Source organism: Gopherus flavomarginatus, chromosome 6, assembly GCF_025201925.1.
Source record: "Gopherus flavomarginatus isolate rGopFla2 chromosome 6, rGopFla2.mat.asm, whole genome shotgun sequence".
NCBI classification, from domain to species: Eukaryota; Metazoa; Chordata; order Testudines; family Testudinidae; genus Gopherus; species Gopherus flavomarginatus.
In genome coordinates, this window is record NC_066622.1 from 82,225,467 (window position 1) to 82,244,452 (window position 18,986).

General features: G+C 46.3%; 1 protein-coding gene across 21 annotated transcripts in view; it reads left to right on the plus strand.

The window, feature by feature from the left end:
• The window catches only part of TSPAN14 (tetraspanin 14), a 90,410-nt gene that overhangs the window by 64,807 nt on the left and 6,617 nt on the right, over nt 1-18,986 (plus strand). For 17 of the 21 annotated variants that reach the window (XM_050959123.1, XM_050959125.1, XM_050959110.1 and 14 more), the window contains 5 exons: nt 1,854-1,946; nt 2,740-2,865; nt 4,772-4,816; nt 11,578-11,697; nt 13,625-18,323. In XM_050959123.1, coding sequence (XP_050815080.1) covers nt 1,854-1,946; nt 2,740-2,865; nt 4,772-4,816; nt 11,578-11,697; nt 13,625-13,696 — 456 coding nt within the window. In that variant the 3' untranslated portion in view covers nt 13,697-18,323. Of the gene's footprint in view, nt 1-1,853; nt 1,947-2,739; nt 2,866-4,771; nt 4,817-11,577; nt 11,698-13,624; nt 18,324-18,986 lie in introns of those variants that run through there. The other 4 variants (XR_007775122.1, XR_007775123.1, XM_050959128.1 and 1 more) reach the window with 2 other exon arrangements.

Genomic DNA, 18,986 nt, shown 5'->3' on the forward strand with positions numbered 1-18,986 from the left:
CTAAATGTGGAAGTGGTTAAAGACTAGCGGAAAGACTATCTTTCTTTCTGCTAGGTCAGATAGTCATGTAGGCCCTTGAAGATGTTCTAATTCTCCTATTTCTACACTGGTGGATGTCTTAGACAATTTGCGCAATGTGGTGCTCTTTAGTAGACCCGATTAGGTCACTATAGCTCATTCTTACCTGCTCGCAATGAGTTCTCGGCATGAGTAGATGTCTCAGCTCAGCATACTATTTTCATGTTTCCTGGTGTTGCTATTGATCCAGGTTTAATGCAATGAGACAGGCTAATGTGCTGAGCTGATTTACAGGTGAACCCTTATTAAATGCTCTTAATAAAAATAAAAGGCTAAATTTCCCCGAAAGAGAGTTCCACAGCTAGATTATCAAACTAAGAAATGTGGAAGTAACAAAGCCAGAAAACCTCTAAATAAGCCTGTCACTCACCCACAGTGGGTAACAACACAGTTAGGCAACAGGGAAACAACTTGATATCCATCACTAAATGTAGCTCTGTAAGATTGAGGAAACCCTTCAAGAAGGTACTGCCGTATTTTTTCAGTGCCATGTTGAAATTCGTCTTCTAACTATGCACAGGCCGACTTGTAGTGCCTTCAATATGTAACTCAGGGATAGTGAAAGAGCTTTTTGTATACAGCTCATTGCACTAACTAATGCAGTCATATTACCTTGTGGCTTGCTTTTGAGCAGGACTTCTCCTTTATGGCCTTACCTTTCTTAAACGGACTAACTGGCAGTTTTAGTAGGCGCATGGCTTCTAGCAGGGATTTTTGTGGGGGGTTGGGGCTATGTGTGTGGGGGAGAAGGGGTGGATGAAAGGCGGAAATCCGCTTACTGTTGTCTCCAAGTTTTTATGTACAGCCTCTGAACCATATTAATATAAGGAAGTAGGAGGAAGGTATTGGCCCAGAATAATTTTTTAGCATTTTTTCCCCCTCCTTCTAGCCACTACTGCAAACCTTTTTTTCCCCCCAAAGTTAATGCATTTTTTCTGAATTGCCCAAACTATTGTGACACTGTCCATTCTAAAACGAACTTATTTTCCGATGTTGTGTGTTGGATGTTGCTGTTCCTGAAGTTATTGTTGATTAGTTTATTCTCTCTAATGAAACACAGTATATTTGGTCCACACTTACCGTAACATTTTAAAATGATAATGGAGACTTTTGAAAATGTCGTTTCATTAACCAGGCTATTTTCTCTGGATCAGTAAATTTGTTTGTTTGATTCTTTGTCTTGTTAGCTCAAATCATGTATATATCTTTTTGGTGAAAACATTTCAGGAATGTGTTTCTGATTAAGCTTTGTGAATTTTGTGGGTTTTGTATACAAATTCCCCAGTAAAATGGGGATGGGAAAATCCTACTTTGTAGTAGAAATTTTAAGTGTTTAATTACAGTTTCATAAAACACTGACATTTTGGGAAAGTTCAATCTCTGTAACATTTTTCTATATTTGCTTATGGCAAATGCTTGTGTAACTGGTCTGTGGAACGTGGGACAAAGTTGTGCCCCATAACTATTCAAAATTTGCAAGCTGTAGTTTTGCTTTGCTTAACAGTATCTCATCCAAAGTATATAAAAAACATAAATTGCTTGATTAATACAAGAATGAAGCCCTCTTTATATAAAATGGGTACAGCATGGGTGGACAGTGGAAGTGCATGGTTTCTGTAATGTATCTACTCGAAACCAGTGGGATCAACTCATAGAAGTGAAGAGAGATTTCATTTTCTGGGCCAAGTCTGTCCATAGCCTTTCTTCTGATTCTATCATTTAGAGTGCCAGTTGTGATGACATTTCTTGTCATGTTGATGTCTGTCTGTCTCTAGGAACTGGATGGAAGTTACAATTTGAACAGATACTATGGTCTAGGGCAATGGTTTTCAAACTGCAGGTCACAACCCAGTACTGGGTTGTGGAATGTAAGCTACTGGGTCGTGGCAACTCTGGTCAGTACTGCTGACTGGGCTGTTAAAAGTTCAAAGTCCCATCGGCAGTGCTGCCCAGCTAAGGCAGGTTAGTCTCTGCCTGTTCTGACACCGCACTGCACCCCAGAAGCAGCCAGCAGGAGGTCCAGATCCTAGGCGGGGAGGCAATGGGGCTGCCCCTACTCCGAGCACTGGTTCCCAGCCAATGGGAGCTGGGGCAGGGGGGTCGATGCCTACAGGCGAGAGCCACACAGAGCTGCTTGCGTGCCTCTGTCTAGGAGCTGGACCTGCAACTGACCTTTTCCGGGGCACAGCACAGTCTGCAGTGCCAGGACAGGCAGGAAGCCTGCATTAGCACCCCTGCTGTGCCGCTGACTGGGAGCCACTCAAGATAAGCCCATGCCCCAACCCCAAAGCCACTCCTGCAGCCCAAATCCCTCATCCCCAGCCCTACTCCAGAGCCTGCACTCCAACCCCTTGTCCCAGCCTGGAGTCCCCTCCCACACCCTGAACCCCTCGTTCCTGGCCCCACCCTGTAGCCTTGAGCTCCTCCCACACCCCAAGCACTTCATCCCTAAGCAACATGGAGCTGGATATACTAGGGACTTCAGAACTCTGATTCTTGCTTGGCCATTGATATACTGTGCCTTAGAAAAGTCACTTTATCTCTCTGCTTCAGTTTCTCGATCTGTTAAACTGAGCTGATAACACTTGTCTATCTCACAGGACTATTATGAAGATGATTTTCTTTATACAGCACTTCTGCGTTTTTCTTCATCTGTTGCAGAACCATTGCTGTGGTGCTCAGGGGCCAGATGACTGGGATCTTAACATTTACTTCAACTGCAGTACTGAAAGCAAAAGTCGTGAGAAGTGTGGGGTCCCCTTTTCCTGCTGTGTACCTGATCCTGCTGTGAGTTGTTTCCTGGCTTTGTATTTCTATATTATTATTATTATTATTATTATTATTGGAGAATTTTGAAGGGATGTGCTTCCTGGATGTGCTGTAATGTCTAGAGTTTTAAGAAGAAGGGAAATAAAAATTGGGAGGAAGAGAGTTTATTTTCCGCATATTTTCTCCTTTTCTATGTTTTTGGGAGTGGGAAGAGTATGAAAAGGCCGAAAGAAAAAGAACAGGAAGAGTAAATGAAGATGATGGAGGGGAGCGCCTCTGAGTCTATAATGTTTGCTACATTTGCTCCTATCTTGATGAAGAATCTATCTCATTGTACGTTGCTATTCCAGATTGCTCAGAGATCCAAAGAAACCTTATAGTCTATTGCTGAAACACACTGGTGTTAGAACTAGCGAAACTATTTTTGTATCTCTGAAGCCCGTGGAAGTTGGATTTAGATATTGTTTTCTTGAGTTTCTGGTCTCTTGTTTCCAAAGCTGGTGGGATCTGGGAGCTCTGTCTGAGCAGTGTGCTCAGCCCCTAGGGTGAACGGTCTTAAAACTGTTCTATACCCACCCTTGTGATAGATACAATACCATGGACTCACTGGCTCTATTGATAAAATGAGTAATGGTATTGGCCTCAGTGGGATTTATACACTTTTTTGTGCTTTGCTGTATTTGGGCCCAAAAGCAGTCGGTTTGGCTTGCTTGCCTGGCAGTGATATGAACCTTGAGTTGGGCATGAGGACTATAGGATCTCAGTGCTTCACAAGAGATTTGAAGGATGCCCCTCTCTCAAGGTTTGATTTTTATTTATTTATTTATTTTTAAATAGCAGTCTGAATTAGTCCCACTCAGTTTGATTTCATCACAAACTGTTGTTTCTGGCATTCGCTACTCTGAAGCTATTTTTGGCATTTAATTCCTATAAATGCAAATTATGGTAAATTGACAACCCTAATTATGAAGCAAATAGGTTTTCATTTTTATTTTATTTTATTTTGCTTTCCTCTTAACAAAACTGTGGTCTTGAAATGAATCTCAGAATTGCTCACACGCACAAGTATCTCTTTATCTGTTGAGGCCACAAGTAATTTCAGTAGTCTCTGTGCTCTGTAAGGCTTAGAGTTCAGTACACTTCAACATCAGGTCCTACTTTTAGGGTTTGTTAGAATTTTAGAGTCTGGTTACTTGGGGTAGACTTTTGAACTAAATGCACTAAAAATAATCCAAGTCAAATAGCTTGTGATATTGTAGGAGTCCAGCTATTAGCTGATCAAAATCACAAACATGCCACCAAAAGGGGGAAGGAGGGGAGCACGACTGGCTTACAAACATCCCCTGCTTTCTCATGTAAATAAATGAGCTGGGGGGAGGGGGATTTGGTTTTTTTTTTTTTGTTTTTTTCTGGTTTTTTTTTTAATCTCTTCTTCAAAATGTTCAACTGCTGTTGCATGGGACTTCAGCCACACAACTCCATAAGGTTGGTTGAAGTCAGTTGGCTGAAGTGGCACAAGTCTTTGAAGGTGTACGTATTTGGTCGTTAGCCTTTCAAGAAGTGGGTGTTGGAGATGTCTGCAGAATAGTGATACAGGTGAGGGTGCTAGAATTTATTATGTTGGGTAGGCCTTGGTGATGAAAGCTGAGGGGTGGAAGAAACAAGTTTGTAAGGATATGTGGGGCCTATAAAGTAATGGGAGAACATATCCATGTACTTCAGCATGTCTCATGGTCTTATAAAAAGATAAGCTTTTTCATTTTAAAAAAATGAAATAGTGGAGCATGAACCGAAGATAGAAAAGTTCCCTCAGTTGGTGTTGGCTGTAGTTTGATCATGAGTCTTCTAACAGATAAACATCTTCCTGTCAACTCAAGCTGGTAGGATTGTATTAATATTTCTAACTTTTTTTCCCCCCTCCCAGCAAAAGGTTGTGAATACGCAATGTGGATATGACATCAGAGCACAGGTGAGCATCTTCTCCCCACAGTGTTGGTGTTTCTAGCTGGTGGTTGTTCAGCTGTGGGATCTAACATACTGATCAATTAGATTGGGTCACTCTTAAAAAAACTTAAATATTTTGGCCTATCTTTTAAATTTGAGAAACTAAGAGTAATAGTCAATGTTTATTCAGGACCTATAACAGAGCAGCAAGGCAAAACTATGAGAACAAATAACTGTATGCTGGTCTATACCATCACTTGTATGGAAGCTGCCCCGGGAATTTCCTGGACCCCATCAGAGGGTCTGCCTGTACTAGGGACGGGGGAGAGAGACAGTGGATATATTTCATCGGTGGGAGGTGGTGAGGTGAGGCTGTTATCACTGAGAGAAGAGACTCAAAGTTCAAGTGTATTCTAAATAAGCTTCTTTGCTTCTGGTTATTTAGCTGAACTTTTGAAGGATGTTCCTAATTAATAGTCAATTTTGCAGCAAGAAATATGTACTGATTCATGAAGCTCAAGACGATCTGAGTTACAAGTCTCTAGTTCTTGTACTTCTGGATTCCTTTTAAAAATACTAGTTCTTCTTCGAGTGATTGCTCACATCCATTCCAGTTAGGTGTGCGCGCCGCGCTTGCACGCTCGTTGGAAACTTTTTACCCTAGCAACTCCAGTGGGCCGGCAGGTCGCCCCCTAGAGTGGCGCCGCCATGGCACCCGATATATACCCCTGCCGGCCCACCCGCTCCTCAGTTCCTTCTTACCGCCGTGTGGGTCGTTGGAACTGTGGAGCGCAGCATAGCTGTCCTCCACGTCCCTAGCTCTCCTTGTTCTACGGTTAATAGTTAGTAGTTAAGTGTAGTTAGTTATATAGTTAATAGTGTAAATAATATTGTAGATAGTTGTTAGCCGGTTTGGGCCGTAGCCCTTCCCGGTACCCGGCACCGAGCTCATGCCTGGTTCGCCGGGCTTTAAGCAATGTGCGGCCTGTAAGAAGCCTATGCCGACCAGCGACCCTCACGACGCGTGTCTAAAGTGCCTGGGGGAATCGCACAGGTCGGACAAGTGCCGCATTTGCAAGGCTTTTAAGCCCAGAACAAAGAAGGAGAGAGACCAGAGACTTAGGACTCTCCTAATGGAAGCGGCACTCGACCCGGCAGCTTCGCAGACCGTCATCTCTACACCGGCACCGGATCGCACCGGCACCGGAAAGACTCCCCGGCACCGACCTTCCCCGGCACCGGGTGCAGAAGCAAGACCCTCAAAGTCTGCAACTCCATCCAGGCAGACTCGAGTGGAGCGCCCGGCATCGACATCTGCCGCGGCGCTACCGGCACCGTCGACTCCGGGCCCGGTGGGTCCGTCGAGTCCGGTCCCGCCGAGCTCCCCCATAAGATCTGGGGTTGAGCTGTTGGTCCCATCGACTCCAGAGACCTTCGCCTCGGCACGGGACCTCATTGCCCTGACTGAGTCAACTCAGCCTCCACCCCCGGTCCCTCCGGTGCGGGTGGCGTCCAGGGGCAAACCCATGATGACGGCGCCGTCTCGGGACTCACGCTCGCGGTCGAGGTCCCGACACCACGGTCGCTCAAGATCCCACCGCCGCTCGCAGTCCCGGCACCGCTCCCCTCGGCGGTACCGGTCGTACTCGCGGCACCGATCGGCTTCCAGACGGTCACGATCTGGTTTCAGCCGCCGATACCGGGACTCTAGGAGCCAGTCCCGCCATCGATCAGCGCACCGGTCGACCTCCCGGCACCGAGCTGGTGGCAGGTCCCGGTCGACCTCCCGACACCGCGTCGGTGGCAGGTCCTGGTCCCGATCCCGGCACCGAGGCAGCGGCCGGTACCGGTCCAGATACCAGCACCGAGACAGACCCCGGTCCCGATCCCAGCACTGGTATGACTCCCCGTACCGGTCCTCGGCACCGAGAACATCTTCGGTGCTGGACCGCGGAGACTCTTACCAGCCGCGGTCGGCCCCTCCATGGCCTTCCAGACAGCCGTCGGTGTCATCGCAGGCGGACAGCGTATACGCGCTGGGCACCGACAGACAAGCGGCTCTTTTCCAAGACCCTCCGCAACAGGACCAGGGTCCGCAGCAGTGGGGGTTCTGGACACCCTGGGCGTACCATCAAGCCCAGGGCCCCCAACAGCTTCCTCCTAGGCCTGCAACGGCAGAGCACAGGGCGCCGGAGGCGTCGTTGTCTCGCCCCCCTCCCTCCCCGGACGGGGAGGACGGATCGAAGCAACAAGACGCTGGTCTCCCTCCTGAGCCAGAGGCGAGGGCTGAGGCGGACCCCCCGCTGGACACTTTCTTGCCAGGGGTCTCCTCATCCTCTTCTCCTGATGAAGCGGTGGCTGGCACTTCCTCCAATAGCCCTCCTCCGCTAGATCTCAGGGCACATCAGGACCTCCTCAGGCACGTAGCACAGAATCTGAGCCTGCAAGCTGAGGAGGTCTCTGAGATCGAGGACCCCGTCGTCAGCATCCTCTCCTCCGATGCTCCCACCAGGGTCGCCCTACCCTTCATTAGGACGATCCAGGCCAACGCCAATACAATCTGGCAATCACCGGCCTCCATCCCCCCTACTGCAAGGGGCGTCGAAAGGAAGTACATGGCCCCCTCCAAGGGCTATGAGTACCTCCATATTCACCCGACACCATGTTCCCTGGTGGTGCAGTCGGTGAACAAGAAGGAGCGTCACGGACAGGAAGCCCCAGCCCCCAAATCCAAGGAGGCCAGGCGTAAGGACCTCCTCGGCCGCAAGGTCTATTCGGCTGGGGCCCTTCAGCTCAGGGTTTCCAATCAACAAGCCCTTCTTAGCTGCTACGCATTTAACTCTTGGGTGGCAGCGGACAAGTTCAAAGAGCTGCTGCCACAAGAGGCACGTCAAGAATTTGCGGCGATTCTTGACGAGGGCAAGAAGGTTGCACGAACCTCGTTGCAGGCCTCCTTGGACGCTGCAGACTCGGCTGCCCGTACCCTCGCCTCGGGGGTAACGATGCGCCGCATCTACTGGCTTCAGGTTTCTGGCCTTCCTCCGGAGCTCCAATACACCATCCAGGACCTCCCGTTCGAAGGCCAGGGCCTGTTCTCGGAGAAGACAGACCCCAGACTGAAAAGTCTTAAGGACAATCGGGTCATTATGCGCTCCCTTGGGATGCACACGCCTGGGACGCAACGCAGACCCTTCCGGCCACAGCAACAGCAGCAGCGTCGGCCATACCCCCAGTTCCGCCAGCGGCAGGACCTTAATAGGCGCCGCGGCAGAAATGGAAGGCGCAGACAGTCGGGGAACCAAGGGGGGCAGAATCAGAGCTCCTCCAAAGCCCCGCCTGGACCCAAACCTTCGTTTTGAAGGTGCGCCCGAGGGCGCAGTACCAGTTTCCCCCACGGATCCTTCCTCCCCATTCTCCAACCGCCTTTCGTTTTTCCTCCAGGCGTGGACCCAAATAACATCCGACCGCTGGGTCTTATGCACGGTGCAGGCGGGATACCGTCTGCAGTTTGCATCATTTCCTCCCTCCCGCCCCCCTTCCTCATCCCTCTTCAGGGACCCCTCTCACGAGCAATTCCTTCGACAGGAGGTACAGACGCTCCTCAACAAAGGAGCTATAGAGGCGGTTCCGGAAAACGAGAAGGGCAAGGGGTTTTATTCGCGCTACTTTCTGATCCCCAAGGCCAAGGGAGGCCTCAGGCCTATCCTCGACCTGCGAGAGCTCAACAAATACCTAGTGAAGTTGAAGTTCCGCATGGTATCCCTGGGGACCATTATCCCATCCCTGGATCCGGGAGACTGGTATGCCGCCCTCGACATGCAGGACGCTTATTTTCATATTGCCATATGGCCACACCACAGACGTTTCCTTCGATTCGTGGTGGGCCGCCTTCACTACCAATTTGCAGTCCTCCCATTTGGCCTTTCTACGGCTCCGAGGGTATTCACAAAATGCATGGCCATCGTTGTGGCACATCTTCGGCGCAGTCGCATTCACATGTTCCCTTACCTTGACGATTGGTTAATTCGGGGCACGTCGGAGCTGCAGATCTGCAGCCACGTCTGCAGGATCACCGGCCTGTTTGCTACCTTGGGCCTCATGATCAACGTGGACAAGTCCACCCTGCTCCCCTCACAGAGGGTGGAGTTCATTGGGGCCGTCCTGGACTCCACCGTGGCCAGGGCCCTTCTGCCGTTGCCAAGGTTCCAGGCGTTGTCGGCGATCGTTCAGCGCTTGCTGACAGCCCCCTTGACATCGATACGGACATGTCTGACCCTGTTAGGCCATATGGCAGCCTGCACATTTGTGACCGGGTACGCACGGCTCCGCATGAGGCCCCTCCAGTCGTGGCTCATCGCACATTACCGGCCGGCAAGGCAACCACTAGACATGCTGATCACAATCCCCCAGGGGGTGTTGGATTCTCTCAGCTGGTGGCTAGACCAGTCCGTAGTGTGTGCGGGGCTCCCATTCCACCCGCCCCAGCCCTCGGTGTCCCTAACGACGGATGCCTCAGATCTCGGCTGGGGGGCCCACCTGGGAACCCTGAGAACACAGGGCCTGTGGTCCCCACAGGAGGTGAAGCTACACATCAACATGCGGGAGTTGAGAGCGGTCCGCCTTGCTTGTCAAACGTTCTGTCACCAGCTTTGGGGTCGTTGTGTCGCAGTATTTACCGACAACACGACGACCATGTACTATATCAACAAGCAGGGCGGCACCAGATCCTCTCCCCTATGTCACGAAGCGATGCGACTCTGGGACTTTTGTATAGCCCACTCCATTCACCTCACGACTTCCTTCCTCCCCGGAGTACGGAACACGCTGGCGGACCGCCTGAGCAGATCCTTCCTCTCGCACGAGTGGTCCCTTCGCCCGGACGTCGCCCTCGCGATCTTCCAGAGGTGGGGTTGTCCCCGTGTGGACCTCTTCGCGTCCAGGGGGAACAGGATATGCCAGGCGTTCTGCTCCTTTCAGGGCCGGGAACCCGGGTCTATAGCGGATGCCTTCCTTATTCCGTGGACGACCCACTTGTTCTACGCGTTCCCCCCGTTCCCGCTGGTCCACAGGGTCCTTCTGAAGGTGCGCAGGGACAGGGCCTGCGTGATCATGGTAGCCCCAGCGTGGCCCAGACAGCATTGGTACCCCATGTTGCTGGACCTGGCCATAGCCGACCCAGTTCCCCTGCCCCTTCACCCGGACCTGATCACCCAGGACCACGGAACTCTCTGTCACCCGGATCTCCAGTCGCTGCACCTAGCAGCGTGGCTCCTGTGTGGCTGACCAGTTCTGAGTTGCGCTGCTCCACCCCGGTACGTGAGGTACTCTTGGGCAGCAGGAAGCCTTCCACTAGAGCGACATACTCGGCAAAGTGGAAGCGTTTCTCCTGTTGGTGCGTGGAGAAAGGTCTCCTCCCGATGGAAATTTCGGTGGCCAATATTTTGGACTATATTTGGTCCCTCAAACAACAGGGCTTGGCGATCTCGTCCCTGCGGGTCCACCTGGCTGCTATCTCCACCTTTCACCTGGGTGGGGATGGCCTCTCCGTTTTCTCTCACCTGACGGTGACTAGATTCCTGAAGGGGCTGGAACGTCTATACCCTAACGTCCGACCCCCTGCCCCGACCTGGGATCTTAACCTGGTGTTGTCTCGGCTCATGGGGACCCCCTTCGAGCCGTTAGCTACTTGCTCCCTACTCTATCTTTCTTGGAAGACTGCCTTTCTAGTAGCTATTACCTCAGCTAAACGGGTGTCGGAACTCCGGGCTCTCACGGTAGATCCCCTGTATACAGTCTTCCATAAAGATAAGGTGCAGCTGAGGCCGCACCCTGCCTTTCTCCCCAAGGTGGTCTCAGCCTTCCACGTCAACCAAGAGATATTCCTCCCGTTTTTTTTCCCGAAACCTCATTCTTCACGCAGGGAGCAACAACTCCACTCGCTTGATGTCCGTAGGGCTCTCGCGTTCTATGTGGAGAGGACCAAACCGTTCCGCAAATCCCCCCAGCTTTTCGTGGCAGTAGCGGACCACATGAAGGGGCTTCCCGTTTCCTCGCAGAGGTTATCCTCGTGGGTAACATCCTGTATCAGGACCTGCTATGAGCTGGCCCACATTCCTACGGGCCGTGTGACTGCGCATTCTACCAGGGCGCAGGCGTCGTTGCTGGCTTTCCTCGCCCGTGTGCCCATCCAGGAAATCTGTTGGGCAGTGACCTGGTCATCGGTCCACACCTTTGCTTCCCACTACGCCCTGGTCCAGCAGTCCAGAGAGGACGCGGCCTTCAGATCTGCAGTGCTCCATGCCGCGACTTCTCACTCCGACCCCACCGCCTAGGTATGGCTTGGGATTCACCTAACTGGAATGGATGTGAGCAATCACTCGAAGAAGAAAAGACGGTTACTCACCTTTGTAACTGTTGTTCTTCGAGATGTGTTGCTCACATCCATTCCACACCCGCCCTCCTTCCCCACTGTCGGAGTAGCCGGCAAGAAGGAACTGAGGAGCGGGTGGGCCGGCAGGGGTATATATCGGGTGCCATGGCGGCGCCACTCTAGGGGACGACCTGCCGGCCCACTGGAGTTGCTAGGGTAAAAAGTTTCCGACGAGCGTGCACGCGTGGCGCGCACACCTAACTGGAATGGATGTGAGCAACACATCTCGAAGAACAACAGTTACAAAGGTGAGTAACCGTCTTTTCTGTCAACTACAGACCCATACAAAGAAATGTCACCTGCAAAATATAAGGGAAAAGTAACATGCTTTTTCTCCCCGCTCTCTCTCTGCACAGAAGAAAAACCAATGGGACAATTTAATTTTCACCAAGGGTTGTATCCCTGCTCTTGAAGCTTGGCTACCCCGAAACATCTACATTGTTGCAGGTGCCTTCATAGCTATCTCATTGCTGCAGGTCAGTGATTTCATTCTTCTACTGCTACAGTAGAAGCTTCAGCCTCACATCTTCTGCCTGCTATGTGGTAGTTGGAGGAAAATAATATTTTAGAAACTTTGAAATCCTTGGGTTTTGTGAGGAAGAAAATAACACTGTGTTTTTGCAGGGTGAAAGTGTATGTGGTTTTATTTTAATTTCTTAGCTTTGTGAAATGTTAAGTCTCTTTTTAAGGGAAAAAATGCATGGCTTTTTAGGTTTTTTTAAAATCACTAGTAAGGACAAAGCTGCGAAGTGGGGAGATGATGATGTAACCTCTCATTTCCATAGACCTATGTTCAAGCTTGCCTTTGTCACAAGTTAAAGTGGGTTTGCTGGTCTCATTGCATTTTCACGCCCCTTTTCGTCATATCCTAAAACCCCCCCCATGGTCTGGTACCACTGAACCTAATTGGTAATCTGTGCTCAGGAGAAGCCCAGGACTAGAACAGTAGCAATGTCTGGTCTTTAACTGGCTCATCTTTGAGATCATAGAAGTCTTCAGTGATTAGGTCTTCTCCGTAAATCAGTAAATTATTTTATATTGCGTGATGTAACCACAATGAAATGTAATCTGAGAAAATTGAACATCCTCTTAAATTTTCAAAAATGGCCCAACTTTTTGTTAAAAACACGAAAGTTTTACCGTTTTTGGGGAAGGGGGGAGGGAGACACATGCAAAACCTTTTTTCCAAAATTTTCAATCAAAACCAGTTTTCATTGAAACACTGCAAAAGTTTGAATGTGGGGGAAGAGGGTGTTAATTTGAAAAAGGCCATTTCGTGGCAATTTTTTTGAAAATCGGTTTTGGTGAAAGGCTCAATGATATAAAATTTTTCACACTAAAGTTTGTGGTAAATGTTTCATCTCTTTTGGCACAGTTAAATGTGAATTAAACATACAAAAAACTTTCAAAGTGGAATATTGACAGAGAGAGAGAGAGAGAGAGGGTCAAGCTATATGATGATCAAAGGGATGGAATGCATGGCATATGAGCAAAGACTGAAGGAACTGAGTATATTTAGTTTGGAAAAGAGGAAATTAAGGAGGAGGGATGTGATAGTGGTTTTCAAATACTTGAAAGGCTGCCCTAAAAAAAAGGTTTTTTTTCTCTTTCTTGTCTCAGAGGGCAGGACAAAGGACAATATGTTCAAACTACTGCATAGCAGAATTAGATTAAATTCTCATGAAAAACTTCCTATGAGTAAGAACAGTAGGACAATGGAACAGACTGACTAGGGAGGTTAGCTCCTACACTGGAGGTTTTCAAAATGAGCCTGGACAGCCATCTGTCTTGGATGGATTAGACCCAACAAATCCTGCATTTTGGCAGAGGGTTAGACTGAGCAGATGACCCTTGCGGTCCCTTCTAACCCTCCGATTTTAAAAATCTTCAAGTTGAATCACTGAACTAGGCGGCAGAAAAATGGAAATGCCTGAAATGTTTAAAAGTAACTAAAGTGATGGGAGAGTGTTAGACGTAAAGGAACCTAGCTGTACCTGGCTCCCCACTCGGACACACACAAGTCATATGATTGTTCTCAGCCCTGTAGAAGTGTTACATGAAAGCATCTTTTTTCTCTTATAACCGTTTTTTGTTTTGTTTTATAGGCCAGATTATGCCACCCTTACCCCACTGGGTAGTGTGTAGCTATTTGAGTGAGAAGTTCCTGAGCCTACAAATACCTTAAGCATAACTTCACTCACATGAGTAGTTTCATTAACTTTGATGGGAACACTCATTTGAGAAGAGTTGTGTGCTTAAGTGTTTGCAGAATTGGAGCCTGACTAAGGGTAGCAGAATCTGGCCCTGTACTCAGAGCAGCCTCACAACTTGGTAATCTTCTGAATGTGTGTTTTCCCTCCCAGACTGCTTACAGGTTTTGTGTCTTTTTGTGTTTGTCTTTAGATTTTTGGGATTTTCCTGGCCAGGTCACTGATTTCGGATATTGAAGTTGTAAAGGCCGGTCATCTTTTCTGAAAACGAAAGCAGACACCAGCTGTGAAGACATACATTTCACTGCTATTGATTTGACATGAAGGTGAAAAGAAATTGAGACACACACAGGTCTTGGAGTGCTCCAGGTTTTAAAAGCCTTATTTTTGTATCAGCCAGATGTTACTCCGCTTCTGCTTTTGCTGCAGGCTGGTGCAGAAAGAACACACTGCTTTCTCCCCCAGATTCCCTTCTCGCTAGTGCAACATCAGTTTCTTTCTCCAAGGGGAAGACTAGATTTAAACCTTTTTTGGTGTGGAAGAGATTCCCCTAAACCTAAGAGGGATGGACCAAAAGACTCCAGTAAGCAGAATGGAAACTGCTATAAACCAGTCCCGTACCTTGAAGAACTTGCTGCTGTAAAGGCTGTTTTGTCTTGGCTCCTAGCTGCCATCATTGGAGGTTGCCAATGTTGCATTCATTATGTGGATCATAGCTGCATCTGTTGTGATGTTTGTCATGGTCTTAGAAGAGAGTGTCCTAAAGATTGACAAATGACCGCATTGATGGAATAGGCAAAGGAGGTTACTTTAATGTCTATTCTCAAAACATTGTAGTCTGTTCTCGAAACATCAAGCATTTCATTGTGTTCTATTTGAGTGGAAGGCCCAGGCAGTTATGTCATTGGATTATTGTGAGTCATGATAGTCTTGGTATTAGAGACTGTAAAGAAATGTCATTAAGTCTCTAGTTGTCAGATGGAACCTCAGCTGTGCAGAAGTAGGGAGAATCCCTATATGACCTGAGCTAATGTAGATATTTCAGTAGGGACTCAAATGCTTGAGTAACCGAAGCCACTTATTTTGAAAGTTCTTGCCAACATAAGTTTCTCAAGACGAAGTAATTTAATTATACGTTGATAGCATATTTGGAAATCTTTTCATGAGGGTAGGTGGATTCTCTGATACTATTTCTCCTTTTTAGATGTTTGTAAATAGTTCTAATTTATAGAGGAGAAAATCTCACCATTTGCTAACACTGTTTTGTAGAGCAATTACTTCTAAAAAGAGTGATATCTGCTGGGCTGCAGGCATTTAAAAATGCTGCTTGGTACAAGAGGTCACTGAATATGCGATTGTATCCGTCAAGAGCTCTCTTGTCTGCCATCTGTTCTCTTTCACACCTGTCCACTGCACTGTTGTTTATCATCTTCTTTGACTGTTGATTGCCATATTAGGACTAAAAAGAAATTAAAGGACAAGCTAAACTCTGTTAGGCCTTTGATTCAGGATTTTCCAGGCTAGTCAAAAGCTGATCTAACCTACATGAGAGTCTAGTGGAGCACTGGAGTTACTAGCATTAATTTATTTAAAAAAATCTTTTGAATGCATTGTTGTTTCCCATTCCATTTGTCCTTTGCTGCTCAGCTTTTCCTGCAAAAATGCCAGATCCAGTCATGTTGAAGAAATGCTCAGAGCTGCGTCTCCAGAATAATGCTGTAGGCCCTGGCCCAAAGTAAGTGCAGCTCCCATTGAAGTCAAATGGATGTGGCTCCCGTTTACACCAGGGATGAAATTAAATCCTTATGATGTTTCCTACAAACTGAGATGCTTAAGACCTGATCCAAAGTCCAATGGAAAGACTCCCATTGACTTCAGTGGCCTTTGCATCTGGCCTGCAGTGCTAGTCCAAACCATTCTTCTGCTCTTCTGTGAAATCAAAAGTCAGAGCAGAATTAACTGTAAAAGCTGAAATGTGTGATATGTAATAAGAAACTCTTTTTTAAATAGTTGTTGCAGTGTCAATTTTACTGTGGGCTATTTACTAGCAAACTGTTCACTGCTTGTAGTGGCACCCTATTTTTCAGGGATAGCAGTTACTTGCAGTGTCTAATGTAGTGTACATTCTAGTAAAGTATATATTTTTGTAATTATATTTTACTACATTAATGCTTGTTTCCAAAGTGTTATGCTTTCTTAGAATGCCAAACTTCTGAATATATCTTTTTATATACATGTGTGTAACATTTTGTGTGTTATCTAAGTATTAAAGAGCAATTCACTGGAAGAAAGGTGATACCAATAGGGATCTGTACCAGCCTTTCTTGCCTGAAAGCTGGAAGGTGGCTGTTTTGACATTCTGTGAAACATTTCATGGACAATGCTATATTTTGTATGTGGCTTTCAGCTGAGCTTTCTTGTTTCTTTTTCCGGCCAATGACTGAGACCGAATGGGAAAAGGAAGCCTGTCTTAAGAATGGCTGATTTCCTCAGAGACTGACAAAGAATACAGTGTCTATTGTATTCTTCTGCAAGACCTGAAGGTGTAATCTCCAGGCATATGCTGTGACTTTTTTTTTTTCTTTGATCTGCAACAAGAAGAAAAACAGTAAGTAGGAGAAGCTGGAAAGAGGGCAAAAGAAGCTTCTTCTACAGAGCCCTGAAAGTGAAGTCTGTGCCACATGTTTGCTGTATCTACTGCAGCGGCAACAGGCTCAAACTCTCTGCTGATATTTGCATTTAGTAGGTAGCACAGCAATGTCTATAGTTATTGCTTCAAGTTATTCCACTAAGAATGTTGGTTTGCTGTGCCAGACAACCCAAGGCTTAAAGCTACATCAACCAATTTATGCTTGTGACCTGCAACAATACAGTAATCCATTTAGTTTGAAAACACTACATTCTGCTTGTGAAATGTAGCACCTGAATTGCATCTTGAGAATAGGTTTCACTATTCTCTGAACTTGTGAAAAGGTAGCACTTTCCTAAAAGACGAATAAAATCAGCAGGCCATTTTCTTAGCTGGGGAAAATCAACATAGCTCCACTAGCTTCATTGGAACTACCCCAACACCAGCTGAGGATCTGGGCTGGAGTAAGATCTCTCTGTAGTTCTCTGTATCATCAGGTTTCTTCTGCTTGCTTGATGGCAAATTAGTGTCTAACTCCTCTTGTCTTATCAATCATGTCTTCTATGCAAAACAAAATTAATCTGAAGTGTAGCATCACAATTAGATGCTTATTCCTGTTGCTTTTACTACTGTTAACACTTAAAGTTAATAGCAGCTATTTACAACACTGCTTCAGTGCTCTGGTAAATAATGCTTAACTCCTTAAGAAAGCAGAGAATAGGGTTTTTATATAATTTTTCACTTTTTTTCTGCTTTTGAATTTTCAAAAGTGCTTAACTCCCACATATAAAAGCGACTTGGGACTTAAGAGCCTACGTATATTTAAAAGTGACTTTCCGTATGGGACTTTGGATCCTAAGTCACTTAGGTACTTCTGGAAATTTTGTCCCTAGCCATTTTAAAAAGCAGTTCTGCTGGCAGTGGCAAATATGGTTAGCAAAAACTAGATCCCTGAATTGATGTGAAACATGAACATTTGCCCATTGCTTACTAAACACGTTTGTAAACAGAACATCCTTTATGAACCTGCAGTGCCTTAATTGCTAGAGATATGTAGGTTCTGATTGCCTGAGTCCTGCAAAGCTAACCAGCTAACTGCTTCCGCTGCCTCTATGGCTTCTAATGAGGAGCAACTCAAATCATTCCACCACCAAACTTCATAACTGCTTGAAGCTGAGATCTTAATGGTAGCATTCAGACCAAGTCCACCACACTACAATAGAAACAAGTTCTGTTGTTTTTTTTAATTAAAATATCAGATGTGAGCTCTAACTTATGACCTGAACTTGAGAGACAAAAGCAGAACTAATGGATTGGGCTATGAGAGGACATTTAATTTCTAGGAAGTGAGTGCTTTTATTTCTGGGATACTTTATCTTTATCTTTATTTACTTTTTCATCGTTATGAGTGACAGTGATAATTGGCTTTGGTCTCTGGTTCATGCACCTGGATTCAGACACACAACTGCTTATGGATCAAGATGAGAATACATTCTTTTGTGAGCCTCAGATTGAGCAAAGCACACAGAAGTGTATCCTCTTTCCTAAGGAGAACCCCTCTCCTGGGAATCTGAACAATCCCCACCCAATGTTGCAATGATCTTTTCTACAGCACAAGAAGGCTGGAGTGTGATCCCACCAGTCTGTCAAGGCTGCTCCACAACTCAGCCTGAGCTGTATGTCAAGCGGCTCCCCACTCTTCCAGAAGCTAGGCATGTAGCTTTAACAGTGTTTCTAATCCACAAAAGGATGGATCAAACTCTTCTCCCCAGTTGTTTTCCTTGGAGTTTGGTTTTCTTTTCTTCCAATACCTTTGTCTTCTAAGCCTTAAAATAAATTGACTTAATATATCAAACCTCATGTCTCTCATCACTGGAGCCGTGTTTTCTTTTCAGCTCTGAAACTTGTTGGATCCAGTCATTTTGTAAATTGAGTATTTTTATTGCTGAGGTTTAAATTCTTCATTGTTGCTTTTGATGACCAACACAAACGATATGATGCCTTTAGCATAGGTGCTTTTGGTATGTTTTTATATCGAGACCTTTTTAATTCATTCTTGTGTTGCACTCCCAGCTGCCAAATGTTGCTTATGATTTATCGCACAGATGTGTTCTGTATGGTCTGCCAAGTCGAAGACTGGAATTGAGTGAGTGTTTGAAAGTCCAGTGTCAGTGTTTCAAGGAGAACTGTAAAATGCGTTGTAGAGAAGCAGTGGCAGAGTCCCTAACATTTGTATAAATAAAGTTAATTTTCATTACCTGTATCACACTCTAATTTTATTTTTTTTTAAGAAAGGACTTCAACGCCTCTCTGCCATGACACTTCGGGTCTGTTAATTTCAGCTCTTAATGATATTGCACATTCCTAGGCTTCTGAGACCAGCTACATGGACAACTTAAAAAAAAAACCAGCCATATAGCTAATTTGAAAAATGTCTTCTATACTTGGAATTATTGAAAAATTTAAACCATGTCTTAAAAATAAATCCTTCACCAGGAGGCGGAAGGATCTAGGGATAAAAATGAAGATATCTGAAATTGAATTTGAAAGCATTAAATTGAGACAATATTTTGTATTTCAGCCCTTGTTGAAAGGTGAGTTTTGTGTGTGTGTGTGTGTGTGTGTGTGTGTGTGTGACAAGTCTGCACAAACCTGTATTCATTCCTTGTGTGTAATGAGTCTTCTATGCTATTGGAGCTTGCTTTCTATCAACATTCCATTCAATTTTAATTGTCTTCCTTTACTTAATGACTAGCTTTTCTGATGTCACATGGCTGACATTTAAATATTTTGTACAAGAATATTCATGCAGCCATGTAAGATTCCTGTGATAGAAAACTGACTGAATATAACCCTTGGTGTAGAGATTGAATATTTGAAATCATTCAGAACTAAACTTTTTTGGCCCTGATTCTCCTTTTAGAAT